The sequence below is a fragment of the Cetorhinus maximus genome, chromosome 24, assembly GCF_964194155.1.
Source record: "Cetorhinus maximus chromosome 24, sCetMax3.hap1.1, whole genome shotgun sequence".
In the NCBI taxonomy this organism is placed as follows: Eukaryota; Metazoa; Chordata; class Chondrichthyes; order Lamniformes; family Cetorhinidae; genus Cetorhinus; species Cetorhinus maximus.
In genome coordinates, this window is record NC_135902.1 from 33,270,272 (window position 1) to 33,288,364 (window position 18,093).

Here is an 18,093-nt window from a genome sequence, read left to right on the forward strand (position 1 = left end):
CAGACAGAAGGCAGATGAAACTTAATATAGAGAAGTGTGAAGTGATACATTTTGGTCAGAAGAGCGAGGAGAGGTGACATAAAATAAAGATTACAATTCTAAAAGAAATGCAGGAGCAGAGGGACCAACATGTACATGTGAATAAATAATTGAAAGTAGCAGGGCAGGTTGAGAAAGCAGTTAATAAATTATACTGAATACTGGGTTTTATAAATTGGGACACAGAATACAAAAGTAGGTAAGTTATGAACATTCATAAAACACTGGTTCAGCCTCAATGGGAAGGATATGAGGTTTTAGAAAGAGTGCAGAAAGGATTTACAAGAATGTTCTGAGGATGGGAGACTTCAGTTATGTGGATAAATTGCCGAAGCTGGAGCTATTTTCCTTGGAGAACACGATGAAGGGCCTGGATAGAGTAAATGAGGAGAAACTATTCCCATCAGCAGATGGTTGAGAACCCTGAGGTGATTAACAAAAGAACCAGAGGTGACATGAGGAAAAACTTCTTTATGCAACAAGGGGTTTGGATTTGGAATGCACTGCCTGAGCATGTGCTGGAGACAGATTCAGCTGCAGTTTTCAAAAGGGAACTGAATAATTATCTGAAGAGAAAAGATTTTACAGGGCTACAGGGAAAAGGTGGAGGAGTGGGAGTGGCTGAGTTGCTGTTGCAGAGAACTGACACAGAGACAATGTGCTGAATGACCTCCTCCTGTGCTACAACTATTCTATGATTCTAGTATAGATATATTCAATGAACTTGATAGACACATGAGGAAAAAGAAGCTGAAGTTTACCTTGATAGTGTGAGGAGGCTTGTGTGAGGCATAACCATCAACATAGATGAGATGGGCCAAATGTCCTGTTTCTATGCTATAAGTTCCACGTAAAGCTGCCAGCAGGGAATACAAACATGATACTGCATTTCACATCCTCTGGCCATCACAGCAAGGAATTAATGTTCAGTAGGCAAGCACAGCAGGGTGTTTGGGGATATTGATGCTTTAGATCCCAGGAACCATGAGCTTCAAAGACCCCGAAATGCCTGTTTATGAGAGAGCTATGTGCAGGCAGTTGTAAAGTCTGTACTTTTTTTTACAATCAGGGAGCTGTACAGGAGGTTACTGCTGTTGCTGCTGTTGCACATTGACTCTGGGACATTCAGCAGCAGCAGTGGGAAGCTTGGGACCCTGGGGGCGGCTTTCCATCCACCACTTCTTAACCTCCCCAGGCTCTGACTCACAGCCACACCTCGAGCTCCGGACGTTCTGGTCAACTCTTATTGTCTGGCCTGTACTCAAACTCCAGGAACTCATGGCCAAAATTGCCCTTCTGCTCCACATAATAATGCAGGTAGAAATCACTTGACATGGTCCCTGCGTCGGCTGCCTCTGCATCACAAGCAACGGAGCCCCACAGGGTTGTGAGAGGATTTCCGTCCAGTTCTGATTGCCATCAATGGGCCAAACTTCCCTGCATGTGTTACTCCTGGAAACAAGTAACTTCAATATTGGAGGCAGTGAGGATTAAAATCTACACCAATCTTGCAGTTTAGAAAATCCAGTCAGACAATTAATTGAGTGGATTCCACTGAGATAAGTGGAAAGAAAAATCAAGTGCGGTGTATAATGGATGGCCAATCAGCAAAGTCGAGTTTACCATCCAGCCTTTAAATTGGAGATGTCGGAGGTAAAATAGGAAGTATTGGAAGTGGGGTAAGGCTGGAGCTGAAATTACGCAAAAAACAATGACATTTCCTAGCTACTAATCTTTGGGACTGTTCTCATGTCAGTTTTAAAATTCACAACTGATCTCTGGAAGTTTATATTAATACATCTTTCGTGAGTGATTCCACTTCCTTCGCAACGTTTTATATTGTTGTCAGGAAAGAGAGACTGGATTTGGATAAGTTGAGTTGACCCAAGAGCTCTTTAAGTTAAGGGAGGACACCTAAATGCCATAGGTGTTCCTCAGGGTAGTGTCCCAGGCCCAACCATCTTCAGCTGCTTCATCAATGACCTTCCTTCCATCATAAGGTCGGAAGTGAGGATGTTCAGCACCATTCACGACTCCTCAGATACTGAAACAGCCCATGTCCAAATGCAGCAAGACCTGGATAATATCCAGGCTTGGGATGACAAGTAGCAAGTTACATTGGTGCCAGACAATGCCCATCTCCATCAAGAGAGAACCTAACCATCGCCCCATGACATTCAATGGCATTACTGTCGCTGAATCCCCCACTATCAACATCCTGGGAATTACCACTGACCAGAAACTGAACTGGACTAGCCATATAAATACTGTGGCTACAAGAGCAGGTCAGAGGCTAGGAATCCTGGTGCGAGTAACTCACCTCCTGACTCCCCAAACCCTATCCACCATCTACAAGGCACAAGTCAGGAGTGTGATGGGATACTCTCCATTTTCTTGGATGAGTGCAGCTCCAACAACTGTAAAGAAGCTTGGCGCTATCCAGGAAAAAGCAGCCGCTTGATTGGCACTCAATCCACAAACATTCACTCCCTCCACCACCGATGAACTGTGTTTACCGTCTACAAGATGCACTGCAGAAACACACCAAGGCTCCTAAGGCAGCACCTTCCAAACCCCATGACCACAATAATCTAGAAGGACAAGGAAAGCAGATCTGTGGGAACACCACCACCTAGAGTTCCCCTCCAAGGCATTCACCATCCTGACTTGGAAATATATCGCCGTTCCTTCACTGTCGCTGGGTCAGAATCCTGGAACTCCCTCCCTAACAGCATTGTGGGTGTACCTACACCACATGGACTGCAGCAGTTCAAGAAGGCAGCTCACCACCACCTTCTCGAGGGCAATTAGGGATGGGCAATAAATGCTGGCCTAGCCAATGACACCCACATCCCATAAATGAATTTTAAAAAAACAGCATTGGTAACTATTCGTTATGGTCCCTATGAACCATGCAGTGTGGTGGATTACAGGACTAGCCATTAAAGCCTTTTCATAGGAAGTGCCAGAGTGATGCTGCAGCAGCACCACACCCCTGATGTAATATGTTCTCTGCAGTTATATAATTTTACAGCGCAGCACTTAATTTGACCCATCTCATCTGTGCTGGCTCTCTGACAAAGCTACCTATTTGCTTGCCTTTCTTTTCTAAATTACCTGTAATTTTTTCTTTTCAAGTATTTTTCCACATCCCTTTTAAAAACTATTATGGATTTCATTTGCATCATTGTTTCTTGTCAGAGCATTCCTTTGTTTCTTTTAAAATTTTAGCATTGTACGCTGGATCCCACAAACAGCAATTAGACAAATTACTGATTTTTTGTGCTGTCCGTTACAAAACTACAACAATAGGACTCCTTGCTTTGAATGGTGACATCCAGCTAAACTACTGGAACAAGCAGGATGGTACTACTAACAATGCAGCACTCCCTTGGGATGGCAGTGGAATGTCAGGCAACATTATGGGCAGAATTTTGTGTGTGTCGGGCGGGCCTGACTCAATCACCGGCGGGCGCAGAGCTGATTGCCACCAGCGATCGGGGCCGCACCGCCATTTTACGTGGGTGAGCCAATTAAGGTCCACCCAGAGCGACGTCTGCCAGGAAGCGCTATGCGCTCTGCGCTCCCTGTGCGGGCGGGAGGGAATCCCTAAAATTGAGAGTGCGCTCTTTCGCGCATGCGCACAAAAGAGTACACTCATCTCCCCAAAGCTAAGTGCAGCCTCAGGGAGATCGCCTCGACTTTTAAAAATATTAAAAATAGAGAAAAGAAAAATCCCTTACATGTCCCCTCATGTGACAATGTCACATGAGTTGGGACATGTTCATAATTTCCATAGCAACTTTATTACAATTTTTAAAACCCTACATTAAACCTCATCCCGCCGCTGGATGAGGTTTCATGTTTTTTCTAGTTGCCGCCAGGGCTTCTGGCCGACCCGCCAACCTTAAGGTTGGACGGGCAGGTCCTTTAATTGCTTAATTGATCCTGTCAATGACGGGCCCGCAGCTGATTTTGCTGCGCCCCCGCCTTCCTGAAAATTTAAATGGGGCGGGGTGACGTTGGGGGTTCCGCCCAACTTCATCACGCATCGGCGAGCGGGCCCTGTCCCCTGCTCGCCGACAGCAAAATTCTGCCCTATGTGTTCAGATCCTGAAGTGTGCTTGACCCACAATCGTATGATACAGAGGCGAGGGTTCTATCAACCAAGCCAACCTGACAGTCACTCACCTGTTTGTAATTTGGGTAAGTCTATTTTACCTTAAGAACATAAGAGTATTAGGAATAGGGAAAGACTATTAATTCCAATGAGCCCATCCTAGATTTCCAAAGCACAGAAAAAAGCACACAATACACAATGTAGTTAATATGCTGTTTACCACAACTGCCCACAAAAAGACAATATAAGAATACACAATCATCATGACAATAGGTATGTGCATTGCTAGAATTACTGCTGCGATTCTCCAGCAAACGATTGGCAGAACCTCTGGGTGAACAGTGTAAATGGCTAAAATCTGCCATGTATATTTTTCTAGAGTTTCTGCTGAAGTTACAATGGAAGAACCCTGGGGAAATTCGCTCCATCGCATCATGCACCCAACTGCAGAACTGAACAATATACTAGCACTTAACCACAAGAACTTTGGATAAAAATTTGAACAGACAAGTAATTAACCAAAATAAGTCAAGAAAAAAATGGGGAGATTAGTAGGAGAAATTGTAACACAATAAGCACCAGTACCAAACTGCACATTCCTTTGTTTCCCTTTAATTGTGATTTATCTGAATGCTTTATTCAGAATGAATGAAAGAGTAACACAACATGAAAGGTGTGATTAAAAAGCTTAAAGGAAGTGATGATAAAACGCAATAGAAAAGATACACAAAGACAGAGGCTGAAAAATACACAATGCGAGCAATACTGTATATTGGATTTAGCATGTACTGTGGTTCCTCGGTGGGAGCTGAAGCAGTGTACATTACATCATAGAAGGCCTGCCAAATAATTAAAGTTCCAAATTTGGTGCTACGAAATGCAGACAGCAGTATGAATAAGGCAGATCCTCGAGCACCAGATTCTAGAGATCAACAAATACCTGTATGAAGCTTTAGATGGGGTATGCTTAAGTTAGGATCTATGAGGAACAAGGAGGATAATTTGCAGCTAATGTTTATCAGATGAAATATTTGAAATACAGAACTAGTTACTGCTCCTTTAACCACAGCTATGTATGTCCTTTGGTGTGTCCTTCCGAGGATTGTAATGTCAATTACAATGTGGATTACATTTCCTAATACAGTAAAAGCCAGTTAAAGGGTATTCTATAATTAGAAACATCAGTTTAAGTAGAGCAGTTGCCCTGGCATAGTTTTGTTTCGCATCCACTCAACAGAAATTGCTTGATAGAAATGATTTGAATAAAAAGGACATTTTATTCTTTCCAGGTGAGTTTTAATTGGGCTCTATTATGTAATGTATAGTTTAAGGTTCTTTCAGCCAATATTTCTCACATCTTTACTGCGTCTGCGTAGCACTGCATTTTGACAGCTGCAGAATGGTGTTTCATCTCCCTTTCCTTCAACTATGTTTTTTAACACTTAGATAATACTGGTATATTGAATTGTGCCATTTTTGTACACATCATATACATAGTATCTAAGGTGCACAACGCTTTAATTGCACAAAATGTCATTTCTGTTACCCTTGCCTCTGCTGTTCAGCCAGGAGTCTCCCTATCACACACACGCAACGGATCTTTTCTCCTGTCTTCAGAATTCTTGTTCTACCTGGGCTCCTCCCTCAGGTGTCTAACTCTTTATAGATCTTTTCATTGGGAACTGCCAGCAGTCTCAATATAATGACTTCCCTCATGCACTCAAACTTTTCTCCCTCTAAACTTACAGCACTTCATTCTCTCAGGTCCAACTTTAATGTGCTGATAAAGGTGGTGCTGTTGTTATTTTGGTGAACCTACCTGCATATACTGGAGCAGAATGCCAACTCTTTTACTCTCCTCCTACCTCCCACAGGAATATGATCCCACAGCCTCTAATCTCATAATCCATCAAGTCCACATAGCCTACTTCAGCCACCTTCCAAAGATCCACAAACAGGATCATCCTGGCAGACCCATCGATTAAACTTGTTCCTGTCCCACAGAAGTGGCTTTGTCAGAACAGATGTAAGAGAGATGGAAAAACTGGGAGAATGAAATAGAATCTTTACAGAAAGCTTCCTATCTTGACTCTTTTTTTTCTGCCTTTGCCCAGTCTCTTCCAACCTACATCCATGAGATTACACTATGCTCTGCCATTTTAACAGTTTCCTGTTCCAGACCATCATCTTTTCACCATGAATGTCCGATACCTTTACGCCTCTGTCCCCACTAGGATGGCCTAAGAGCTCTTTGCTTCTTCCTTAAATAGAGGCTCAAGCAGTCTTCATCCATCAGCACGCCACTCTGCCTGGCTGAACATGTTCTAACATTAAACAACTTCCTTGATTCTATTCACTTCCTCCAAATAAAAGAGGCCTGAATGAGTCCTAGTTATGCCTGTTTTTTCCTGGGATATATGAAACATACCTTATTCCAGTCCTATTTGGGGCCTCTTCCTTTTCTTCTTTATTTGGTACGGTGAAGATTGTATCGGTGCCATTTCCTGCATTCCCCCTGAACTGGAAAATTTCATCAACTTTGCTTTCGATTTCCACACTTTTCTCGCATTCATATAGTCCATCTCTGACTCTTCCTTTCCCCAACTTCTCTGTCTCCAAATCTGGGCAATGGTTATTGGCCTATATCCGCTATATGCCCACTAATTTCCGCAGCTACCTTGATTACACTTTCTCTCACCCCTCCTTCTGTAAAGATTCTATTCCATTCTCACAGTTTTTCAGTCTCCCTCATATCTGTTCTGACGATGCCACCCTCTGTATTAGTGCTTCCTTTTCCTCCACCAAGGGTCACCGCTCCCCACTGTGGTTCACAGGGCCCTCTACTGTGTCAGTTACATTTCCTGCACTACTACTTCTCTCACCGCTACCCCTCCCTCCCAGAACCATGATAAAGTTTTCCTTGTCCTCATTTTCCTCCCTACCAGCCTCCATATTCAACGGATCATCCTCCACCATTTCCAAAACCTCCAGTGTCATGCCACCACCAAACGGGATGCAGGTAGTGGTGAGCAGGAGGTAAGTAGTAAGAGTAGTAGTAAGTAGAAAGAGGATATTTGGTTCAGTTAAGTTCCAGGCAACCTGTAGGCTTTTAACGTAAAAATTACAGGGCAGGATCGTAACCCATCCTTATTATGTTTTTGTGGGAAAGTGATTTCAATTTAACGTGCCATTTTTTAGGAACACATTAGGAGTGCTAAATGAGGGGGCTAGCTGGTTTGTTTTAGTGGTTTTTTGCTATGTTTTTGGTGATCTATTTAGGTTTATATGACAGAATTTTTTCCAAAAGCAAATTTTTCTCAAATGCTGCAAGGCCTTTATGCAATGGTTCATTTGATGAAATATTTGGGGAAAAAACACTAAAGACTTTCTTGAGCATATACTAGCAGCATCAAAACTCTGTGCTAACATTATACTGCCCCTTAAACAAGGAAAAGAAACAGAATATCTACCCTTCCAGGTGGCTCCACCATATTTATCCAAGATGACAGTACTCATTTAAGACCCAAAAAGTGCCATATGTAGCTTACATGCCGGGCATCATCACATCCATTTAGTCCATGGAATCTGTTAAGCTTACTCTTTAACGTTTAAGTGAGGAAGTAAAAAATGTGGAATCATTTTGAGGACCTAGTGCTGGGAAACATATTTGAGCAGGAAGCATTGAGGAGTTTTACTTTGTTAGCCCAAAGTGTCAAACACCTGGAACTATGCCATTTGAATTGACAAGAAATTCAAATTGTCCTTTGTCTCAAATAATCTAGGCAGTCCTTTCAGGAGAACAGCCAGCTGCCTTCAAACACATTTGGTGTTGCTTACTTTCAGGCGGCCTTTGAACAACAGGATCAAAAGCTCCTGAGGTTCTAATTTCAGGGAAAGCTCTACCAATAAAACTTCCTTTTGGCCTCACATCTGTACTTAAAGTTTTCACAAAAAACGTTTGTTTTTGCAAGCCATTCACAACTGCAATGTTGTACAGAGGCTGGAAAGAGCAGTTTGCCAGAAGGCTGCTCAGGGTGCAAAACAGCCTGTTTTCTGTTTCGTTCAGGCTCTTGGTTTGCTTATGAGCTTTTAGTCTGATGGAAGCATTTTGGAGATATCAGGTACAATATTTTTTGAGAGCTATGCTGCTTAATTTCTTCTCCTAGTTGCCTTCAATTCTTAATACCTTTGTTAATGTGAAAATAGATTGAGCTGCAACTCAGGAGATACAATGGCCCCAGGAACAATGATCAAGTTAAAGCTTCTACTGCCTTCTTTGATGTGAAATGTATGACAGATTGTGGGGCGGGGAATTGTCTTTCAAACTCTTGTTGTAATTTTCTACCGAGTGGTTGAGTGGGCTTGACATCAGCAACCAATATATTTTCCCTTGTAAATTATTGTTTTATGTGCTCACTTAGTACAGACCACCACCCTTGATTGTCAAGTCATATTCTTCAGATTCTGCAGGCATTTGTTTGATAGCTTGATTATTGAGCACCTGATGATTGCACAATGTTCAGCACCATTGCTTCAGATACTGAAGCAGTCCTATTCCAAATGCAGCAAGACCTGGACAATATGGGCGGACAAGTGGCAAGTAACATTCATGCCACAAAGGTGCCAAACAATGACCATCTCCAACAAGAGAGAATCTAACCATTGCCCCATGACATTCAAAGGCATTACCAGCGCTGAATCCCCCACTATCAACATCCTGGGGGATTACCATTGACCAGAAACTGAACTGGACTATCCGTATAAATACTGTGGCTACAAGAGCAGGTAAGAGGCTAGGAGTCCTGCAGCGAGTAACTCACCTCCTAACTCCCCAAAGCCTGTCCACCATCTACAAGGCACAAGTCAGGAATGTGATGGAATACTCTGCACTTACCTGGATGAGTGCAGCTCCAACAACAGTAAAGAAGCTTGACACCGTCCAAGAGAAAGCAGCCCACTTGATTGGCACCCCATCCACAAATATTCACTCCCTTCACCACCGACACACAGTGGCAGCAGTGTGTGCCATTGACAAGATGCACTGCAGGAACTCAACAAGGCCCCTTAGACAGCACTTTCCAAACCCACAATCTCTACCATCTAGAAGGACAAGGGCAACAGACACATGGGAACACCACCACCTGAAAGTTCCCCTCCAAGCCACTCACCATCCTGACTTTGAAATATATTGCTGCTCCTTCTCTGTCGCTGGGTCAAAATCTGGAATTCCCTCCCCAACAGCACTGTGGGTGTACCTACACTACATAGGCTGCAGCAGTTCAAGAAGGCAGCTCACCACCACCTTCTCAAGGGCAATTAGGGATGGGCAATGAATGCTGGCTTAGCCAGCGACACCCACATCCCATGAATGAATACAAAAAAACCAGCAAGCTCTTGCTTTGATGGTTTCTTCAGTCAAATAACATGCCTACACTCACTGTCCAATCTTATATGTGAAGAATTGCCACTTAGATGAGGTACCAGCTGACGTCCCACCTTTTGAAATAGTACTCCAGTGTAATTCATAACATTAAACACCATTGTTTGTGACTATAAATATTGAAATTCCTGGAAGAAGGTAAGTATGCTTGAAGTGCAGCAAACATATCAAGGACTTTATGTAGGTATTAGTCCTGTTCCTAAAAATCCATACTTTTGCAGACAGCTAGAGTATTTCCGTTTCTCTGCTATTTTGTTACAGGAACACCTGCCTTTTTTGAGACATGTCAAAGATATCCATCTACAATGGCTCAAAAGGTCAATGCAACATAGAGTGTATTCCTGAGCCTTTATGACCAACGATTCCAATTCCATTTCTGTGCAGAAGTAGCTGACCTCAGTTGCCATGGTATTGGAAGCACCACGGTTATTCTCTGTGTCCCTGGGCTTGGGAGGAGAAACATTAGCTAGTATTCCCACTCCTGATCACTATCTGGTAACCGCTTTTGGAAATTTTGGTTATGTGAATGTCAGATGAGGACTGGGTGTACATCCTGAAGACCAGGCTAACACATGATGAATGATCATTGATTCTTGATGCCTGCAGAATCCGACCAGTCCAAGTCTGAGTCTCACGCAGAGAAAATGGAGCTTAAAAGAAATTGATTTTGATCCATTTATCATTGTTTGAATCAATAGCCTTTGATACTTCATGAATGGCTTACTGCCAAATCCTTTGCTTTTGACTTGGTTTAAATACGACGTTTGGAGCCAAGTACTCCTAAAGAAGGAAATTGTTTTTGTGAATTTCATGAAATTCTTTTAAAAAGTACATGATATAATTTTAAACCAAATTTCTATTACAGAGAGACTTGACAGAGAAGACTTTTTAATTTGTGTGTCCTCCTATGATTAGATAATTACGCAAACTCTTCTACCCACTAAAATGTCAATTTCAGTTGGGACCATTGATTGTTACTTGAAAATTAACTTTGCAAAGGAGTTTTCTGAAACTTCTTTGTTAGTTCTACATTCAAAGTCACAATCAACAGAGAACGCACTGTAACAGATGGAATAATTGTTTAGATCACTAAGCAAGCTGTTGAACAACAGAACTGTTCAGTTATTAATAAACCATGGCTGTGTTATTGCAGAATAGAAAAAGCACTAATTAATTTTAATGAGGTGCACTTTTTAAAAGCAGATAAAATGATGACAGAACAGTTTTCAGAAAATTATTCTATAGTACTGTAATTGTTTGGAGTTGCCACTGAATGGACACTGTGACATATTTAATAATGTAGCACAATGCAGCTGTTTCATCTCATAGAGGCTTGAAGAGGGGGCATTTATTTTATTTTGTAATGAGCTGCAGAATTTTATTTATTTTTTTGTCCTATTTATCTAGGTTACGTGGGGAGCTTTCAACAGTGAAGACTGGCTGGGATAGTCACATCACGCAGATCTCCAAGGAGACCGTTACTAAGGACATGCAGATTAAAATGTTGCAAGACCAGGACTCAAAGCTGAGAACTGAGTTAGCAAGACACAAGGAGGATGTGGAAAAGTAAGCTGCATTGTCAATCAGTTGAGAAGTGGCACCTCATTCTCACTTGAAAAGATACAGATCCATTATAAGTTATTTTTGGAATAAGACCTGGAGTTTCCTAAAACACTGTGGGATTGGAATTGCTGTTCCATTAATAATTTTTTAGGATGTAAACTTAAACTCTGATTTTCTGAAATAGATGATTGGTGGTCGAGAAGCTCAAAGAGTAGGAATATTTAAGAGTCTCAAAATTGCCATTTCAATTCACCTGCCCCTAGTTGGGGATATTTTTAAGAGCTCTTGATTAAGTTGCAAGATTGACTGCCTCAGGGTGATAAAGTGTTGCCTCACAAGGTCTGGGAAAACATTTCTCCTTCAGTTACACTGTTGCTAGCAGTTATGGAGTGATGCTGATAAACTGAAAAATTTACAATTGAGAACATCCTGGATCTATTTTCTAGAGTAGCAGCACTTGAATTTGTAGGGGAGGAAACAACTAGCTCTTCAACTCTTCTTTGTTGTATTGAAAGCTTAGGTACATGTAAAACACATATATTTTACACTTTACTTAATCTGCAATATTTAATACCTGTATTATAATTACTGATCAATCTCCTGTGAGGTTGTATATGGGGAGTTAAGATCAAGCATGGTGTTCAAGTGATATGGGGTAAGATTATAGGAAATAACTAGGTCATGACAGGTGGTTAGTCCCTAAAAATATGGTTAAACATAAAATGAGAGGAAATCTTATTAAAAATTAGTTAAGCTGTCTGTACAACAATCCACACCTTGTCCGTAATAAAACAAGAGAGCTGAGAGCGCTCATGCATTGGGAGGAAGCGGACATCGTAAGGATTACTGAGACCATGGCTACAGAAAAATCAGGGCTGGGAATTAAACATTGCAAGGCTTAACATATTTGCAAATGATAGAGGGAAAAAAGGGGAGGCGGAGTAGTATACTTATTAGGAATGTCATACTGGCAGGAGAAAAAAAGGACGCAGTTATCTTTTTCCCCAAAAATATACTCTATTCATAAAATTTATAAAAGTATATTGCAAAACATTTCAACTTGAAAGTTACAGAAAGTGCAACAGAACTCAACTTGTCTGCATACAACGTGTTCTACCTGAGGTGCCTCGATACACAGTTATCAGCAAGACAAAAATAGAATCCATATGGACAGAGATAAAAGATAATACATGATCAATCATACTGTAGTCTACAGACCACCTAATAGTCAAAGGGAGTGAAGGAAGAAATATACAGACAAACTAATAAATTTAGTGGAAAATATAGATTAATAATCATGAGGATTTTACTATGTTAATATTAATTAGACAGAAGAGTGATAAGGGTATGGAGTTCCCACAATGTCTGCAGGAATCCTTTCACAGAATCTTAACGGCACAGAAGGAGGCCATTCGGCCCATCATGTCTGCACTGGCTCTCCAAATGAGCATTATGATCTAGTGCCATTGCCCTGCCTTTTCCCTGTACTCTTGCACATTGTCTCTATTCAAATAATCATCTAATATCCTCTTGAATGCCTCGATTGAACCTGCCTCCATCACACTTCCAGGCATGCATCCCAGACCCTTTCTACCCCCATGTGCTTAAAACTCAACACGGGAAGAGTCAATATTGGATCTAAATGAAGAATGAACCAAAGAAGATAAGAGAAGTAAAAGTAGGGGAACATTTAACAAAAACTTAAATTAATATAGCACCTTTAAAATAATAAAGCATCCCAGGGCACTTCACAGGAGCATTATAAAACAAGGTATGACATTATTAATTGTTAAAGTCAACTGCCATCACAGCCAAATGCTGAATTAAGGCAAGTTTTGCCATTTTAAGTAAAATACAAAAACATAGCAACAAATAAGAAGTTCAGATGAAAATTCACCGGCAGCATGGCAACCAACAGCACCACCATCAATACAACAGGCAGCCACAACACTGAACTACAAAAGGGGATATTAGGTCAGAGGACCAAAAACTTAATCAAAGAGGTAGGTTTTAACGAGTGTCATAAAGAAGGAAAATGAGGTAGAGAGGCGCAGGGATGACATTCCAGAGCTTGAGGCTTAGGCAACTGAAGGCACGGACACCAATGGTGGAGCGATTAAAATTAAGGATGCACAAAAGGCCAAAATTAGATAAGCGCAGATATCTGGGAGGGTTGTGGTGCTGAAGGAGATTACGGAGATAGGAAAGGATCAGGCCATGAAGGAATTTGAAAACAAGGATGAAAATTTTAAAATTAAGATCAGGAGCCAATGCGTGCACAGAGGTGTTGGGGATGGAACTTGGTGCGAGTGAAGACATGGGCAGCAGAATTTTGAATGACTTCAAGTTTACACAGGGAGACCAGCCAGAAATTTGTTGGAATAGTCAGGTCTAGAGGTAACAAAAGCATGAATGTGGGTTTCAGGCGCAGATGAGCTGAGACAGGTGCAAAAATCAGATGATGTTATGGAGGTGGAAATAGACGGTCTTGGTGATGGCACGAATATGAGGTCGGAAGCTCATCTCAGGATCAAATGTGACAGCAAGGTTGCAAAAAGACTGATTTAATCTTAGACTCTCAAGGTTGCAAGTGACTATCTAGTGACTATGTAATATGCTTTATGATGATAATAAAGCAGGACGTAAGTCTAATGAACATCAGGTTAATAGATTGGAGAAAAGCTGATTTTTAGGGGCTGAGTATAGAACTTGGGAAGATAAAATTGGCAACAAAATTGGCTAACAACAATGTAAAACAACAATGGGAACAACATTTAAAATGGTGTGCATCAAAAATATATTCTGTCAAAAGGAAAGAAGAAAAGAAACACCAAAGAGACTCCGTGGATGAATAAAGACATAAGGGAACAATTGAGGGTAAAGAATGTACATCAAGCAAATAATATAGATGCATTTAAGGAGAGGCTTGACAACATGTGAGGGAGAAGGGAAAATAAGGTTATGCTGATGGATTTAGATGAGAAAAGATGAGAAGAAGCTCAAAGGGAGCATAAATGCCAGCATGAACTAGTTGGTTCAATTGGCCTATTTCTGTGCAGTATATCCTACATAATCTTGTGTGATGTACAGTCTTATTTTAATCTATTACCGTGATAGTATTTATAGTTAAATGATAATGCAGCAATTTGGGGAAACAAAAAAGTGGAGTTAGTTGAAGCAGTTTGAGCTGGCCAGTGCAAAATTGAAATGGCAGAGTACCAGCATTGGTGGAAGAGTGTAATTACAGCAAGTTTATGGCAAGTTTACATTCTATTCTAAAATTGTGTCATAACCATGTAAAAGGCCTTTCCTGAAAGTGGGCAGTGAGCTAAGAATTTATGCGTGTGTGTATATAGGCCCCTTTTAATTTATGAGTGGTTCAATTTAAAAATAACCCAGCAGAGAAGCTCTAGTATTGGACACAATTGGTTAGTTTATTACAAAACTACTGCTGAAAGTTACTTCATAAAAATGATAAAGTTATTAACTAAAATACAGCTACAAAAATTAAAATGCGGATAAAGAAAACAAGATACGTAAAACTTAGATTTCAGACCGGTCTCTGTGAGATATCGTTGCAGGCCCGTTGCTTGAATTCCTTCTTTCCAAAGTGAAGAGGTTGAATCCTGAAGTTCGGTTTAGCAGCTACGATGGCTCCTGGACTAGACTAGCTGGCGTTTGCCTTTTTCAGGTGGACTCAGTCGGTCAGCAGGTTTTTGGGAGGGAGAGAGAGAGAGAGAGATTTCCTATTCCTCAATGATTTTGCGTTTATCGCACTCACAGATTGCCTAGACTCTTTTGGTAGAACTGCAGTTGATTTCTTAATACCTTCCTCTTTATCCTCCCTTGGCCAAGAACCCCCCCCCCCCCCAACTGATGGCCAAGAACCCTTTCTAATGACATTTCTCAGAGCTCTTCCTAGGGATTCTAGACCCTGCCTCATGAAATGGCTTCTGACAGCCTCCTTTATTCAGTTCAAGAAACACAAAATGGCTACTATGTTAATTTTCAAGGAGTCATTGTTTCACTAGGTAAAGAAGTTAATTACATTTTGGCCCTTTTGAAGTCTCTTCCAGTCTCCTGCCCCCTCAGAAGTAAAAGGGTTTTTCACACCTTATAGAAGATTTAATGGACATTCCTGGAGGATTATTTTGCATTTTACTGACTCTTCATAGCCAGCTGTAGAGATATGAGGCTGACGAGGTCTGAACAAACACAGTTGCCTGTCCATACTTCCATTTTGAAAAAAGCTTTGGCAGAATTTAGCCCTCGATGGGCGGGCGGGCTCCACTGGCTCGGCAGCAGGCAGGCAGCCGAACTCCACCACCGAAACAGGCTCTGCCGCCATTTTGAGTGGGCAGGCCAATTAAGGCTCACCCAGTGGGCTGCCTGATGGGAAGTGCTATGCACTTCCTGTGCGGGGGGGGGGAGGATTCCCCAACTGTCAAAGTGCGCTCTTTCGCACATGCACGCGAAAGAGCGCACTGCTCCCTGAGACTAAGTGCTGTCTCAGGGAGATTGGTGACAGTTTACAAAACCTCAAAAATAGAAAAATTTAAAAATTATTAACATGATCCCCTCATGTGACAATGTCACACGAGATGGGACATGTTAATAAATATGACATAAAGTTTATTAAAGATTTTTAAAACGGACATGAAACCTCATCCCGCCAGTGGATGAGGTTTCATATTTTTTCTACTGCCCGCTGGGACTCCTGGCCTACCCGCCAGCCTTAAGGTTGGACGGGCAGGGCCTTTAATTGGGTTAATTATCCTGTCAATGGCCTCAATTGGCCATGACAGGTTGGCGGGCAGACAGCTGATTTCGCTGTCCGCTCACCTTCCTGAATACTTAAATGGGGCGGGATGATGTTGGGGGTTCATCCCGCGTCATTTTTGTGTCAGCGAGCGGGCCCCGCCCCCAATTCGCCAACGGAAAAATTCTGGCCTTTGAAACTCAATGTAAAGGTTTGAAAATAGAAATGTAACTTTAAAACAGTTGCCCTTAAAATCTGTAGGACCATAAATATATGTTCGTGACAATTGGATATCCGAATTTATCATTGAAAAAGTTGACAAATAAAATGTGCACAGGTATTAGATTTTAAACACTTTATGTACATACAAGTAAATCTACTGAGACTTTACCAATGCTTGCAAACATATTTCAGTCTTCACTTCAGTCATCCAGTCTGTCTTTTTTATATTTCTATTCTAAATTTTTGTGTCTGAATTTTTAATGAAAAGCACTTATGTAAATTAGTTACTCTGTAATTGCACCCTTCTGAGAGCACTGTAGAATGGACAGAGTTGAAGAGAAGTGTGCGCAGACATACAAAAGGGAGGAGGAAGGGGAGATGAAAGGTCCGGGAGGGGTAAGGAAAGGGAGGAGGAGAAGGAAAAGAAGAGGGGTCTTCATGGCTTGCTCTAAAACTGCCATGCTGCTTGCTGGATTAAGAGCAGTGGTAATGTGCTAACATTAATGGTAAGTGGGGGAATGAGGCAGGTACTGACCATGCTTCTCTGTGGAGACTGTGGAGGCAGGAAATAATGACTATGCAGGTGGAAGAGGAGTGATAAAGCTTAATGGGAAAAGGGGGAATGGCCTGAATATTAATACATGTCTCAATATTGGTCATGCTGCTAACCACGGGGATGGGGGCTTCAGAAGCCCTCCGTGGATGTGAAGTAATCAATTCAGTTATTGACTATTTCCAATCAACTGCTCTAAGCCTGTCTGACCTGTGGCTAATACTTAGAGAATTATCCAGTGCAGTTTAAGTCAGAAGAGAGGGTGATGTTAGGATGTTATGCATACTGTGGCTTCAGGACATGTCTAGGGAGACCTGAACATGGGCTTGTCTATCACGGACTCCTCTTCTCCTATCCCTCCTCACCCTTCCCACCCTACTCTTCACCATCCTGCTCTCCATCAATTTACCCCACATACCTCTGTCCCCCTCATCTCTCTCCAATCCCTCTTCTGCACCCATCTCTCTCTGCACCCTCCCTCCCATTCTTGCTCTGCCCTTGCTTCTATCAGTACCCCTATCTAAATAGGAGCATAGAGTACAAAATCAAGGAAGTTGTGATAAACCTGCAAAAAACACTGGTTTGGCCTCAACTGGACTATTGTTTCTCGTTCTGGGTGCTATGCTTTAGGAAAGATGTGAAGGCATTAGAGATGGTGCAAAAAAAAGATTCCTGAGAATGGTTCCAGGAATGAGGAGCTCCACTTGCCTGGGTAGATTGGAGAAGCTTGGAGAAGATTAAGAGGATATTTGATAAAGGTGCTCAAAATCATGAGAGGTCTGAACAAAGTAGATCTGGAGAAATTGTTCCAATTGGCAAAGGGTCAAAACCAGAGAACACCAGTTTAAGGTGATTGGCCAGAGAAGGGCCAACAAGTGGTTAGGAGCTGGAATGCACTGCCTGAGAGTATGGTGGAAGCATATTCAATCATGGCTTTCAAAAGGGAATTGGATATTTATCTGAAGAAAATAAAATGTAGGGCTACAAGGAAAAGGCAGAGGAGTGGGACTAGATGTGTTGCACTTGCAGAGAACCAGCATAGATACAATGGGCAGAATGGCCACCTTCTGTGCTGCAGCCATTCAATGATTCTATTCACATTCACATCCTTCCTCCTCTTCCCGCACCTAGTTCCTGTTTTATCACCTTGTTTGACCTAAGTATGATAGAGTAACTTATAAGCAGCAATCCAATGGCAGTTTTAATACATAAAAACATCTCAAGTAAATTCACAAGAGGTTTAAAGGAAATTGACACCATGACTAAAAAGGAAAGATTAGAAAAGGTGATCAAATGCTTTCTCCTCATCTTGGTCTTAAATGGGAGATCCCCAATTTTTAAACTGTATCCTCTAGTTCTAGACGCCCCCACAACGAGAAACACCCTCTCAGCAACCT

At 41.7% G+C, this 18,093-nt stretch overlaps 1 protein-coding gene across 4 annotated transcripts in view; it reads left to right on the forward strand.

Moving 5' to 3' along the window:
* The window catches only part of ccdc57 (coiled-coil domain containing 57), a 184,594-nt gene that overhangs the window by 82,481 nt on the left and 84,020 nt on the right, over positions 1-18,093 (forward strand). For all 4 annotated transcript variants that reach the window (XM_078570969.1, XM_078570970.1, XM_078570972.1 and 1 more), the window contains exon 8: positions 11,007-11,165. In XM_078570969.1, the coding sequence (XP_078427095.1) occupies positions 11,007-11,165 (159 nt within the window). The remainder of the gene's footprint in view (positions 1-11,006; positions 11,166-18,093) is intronic.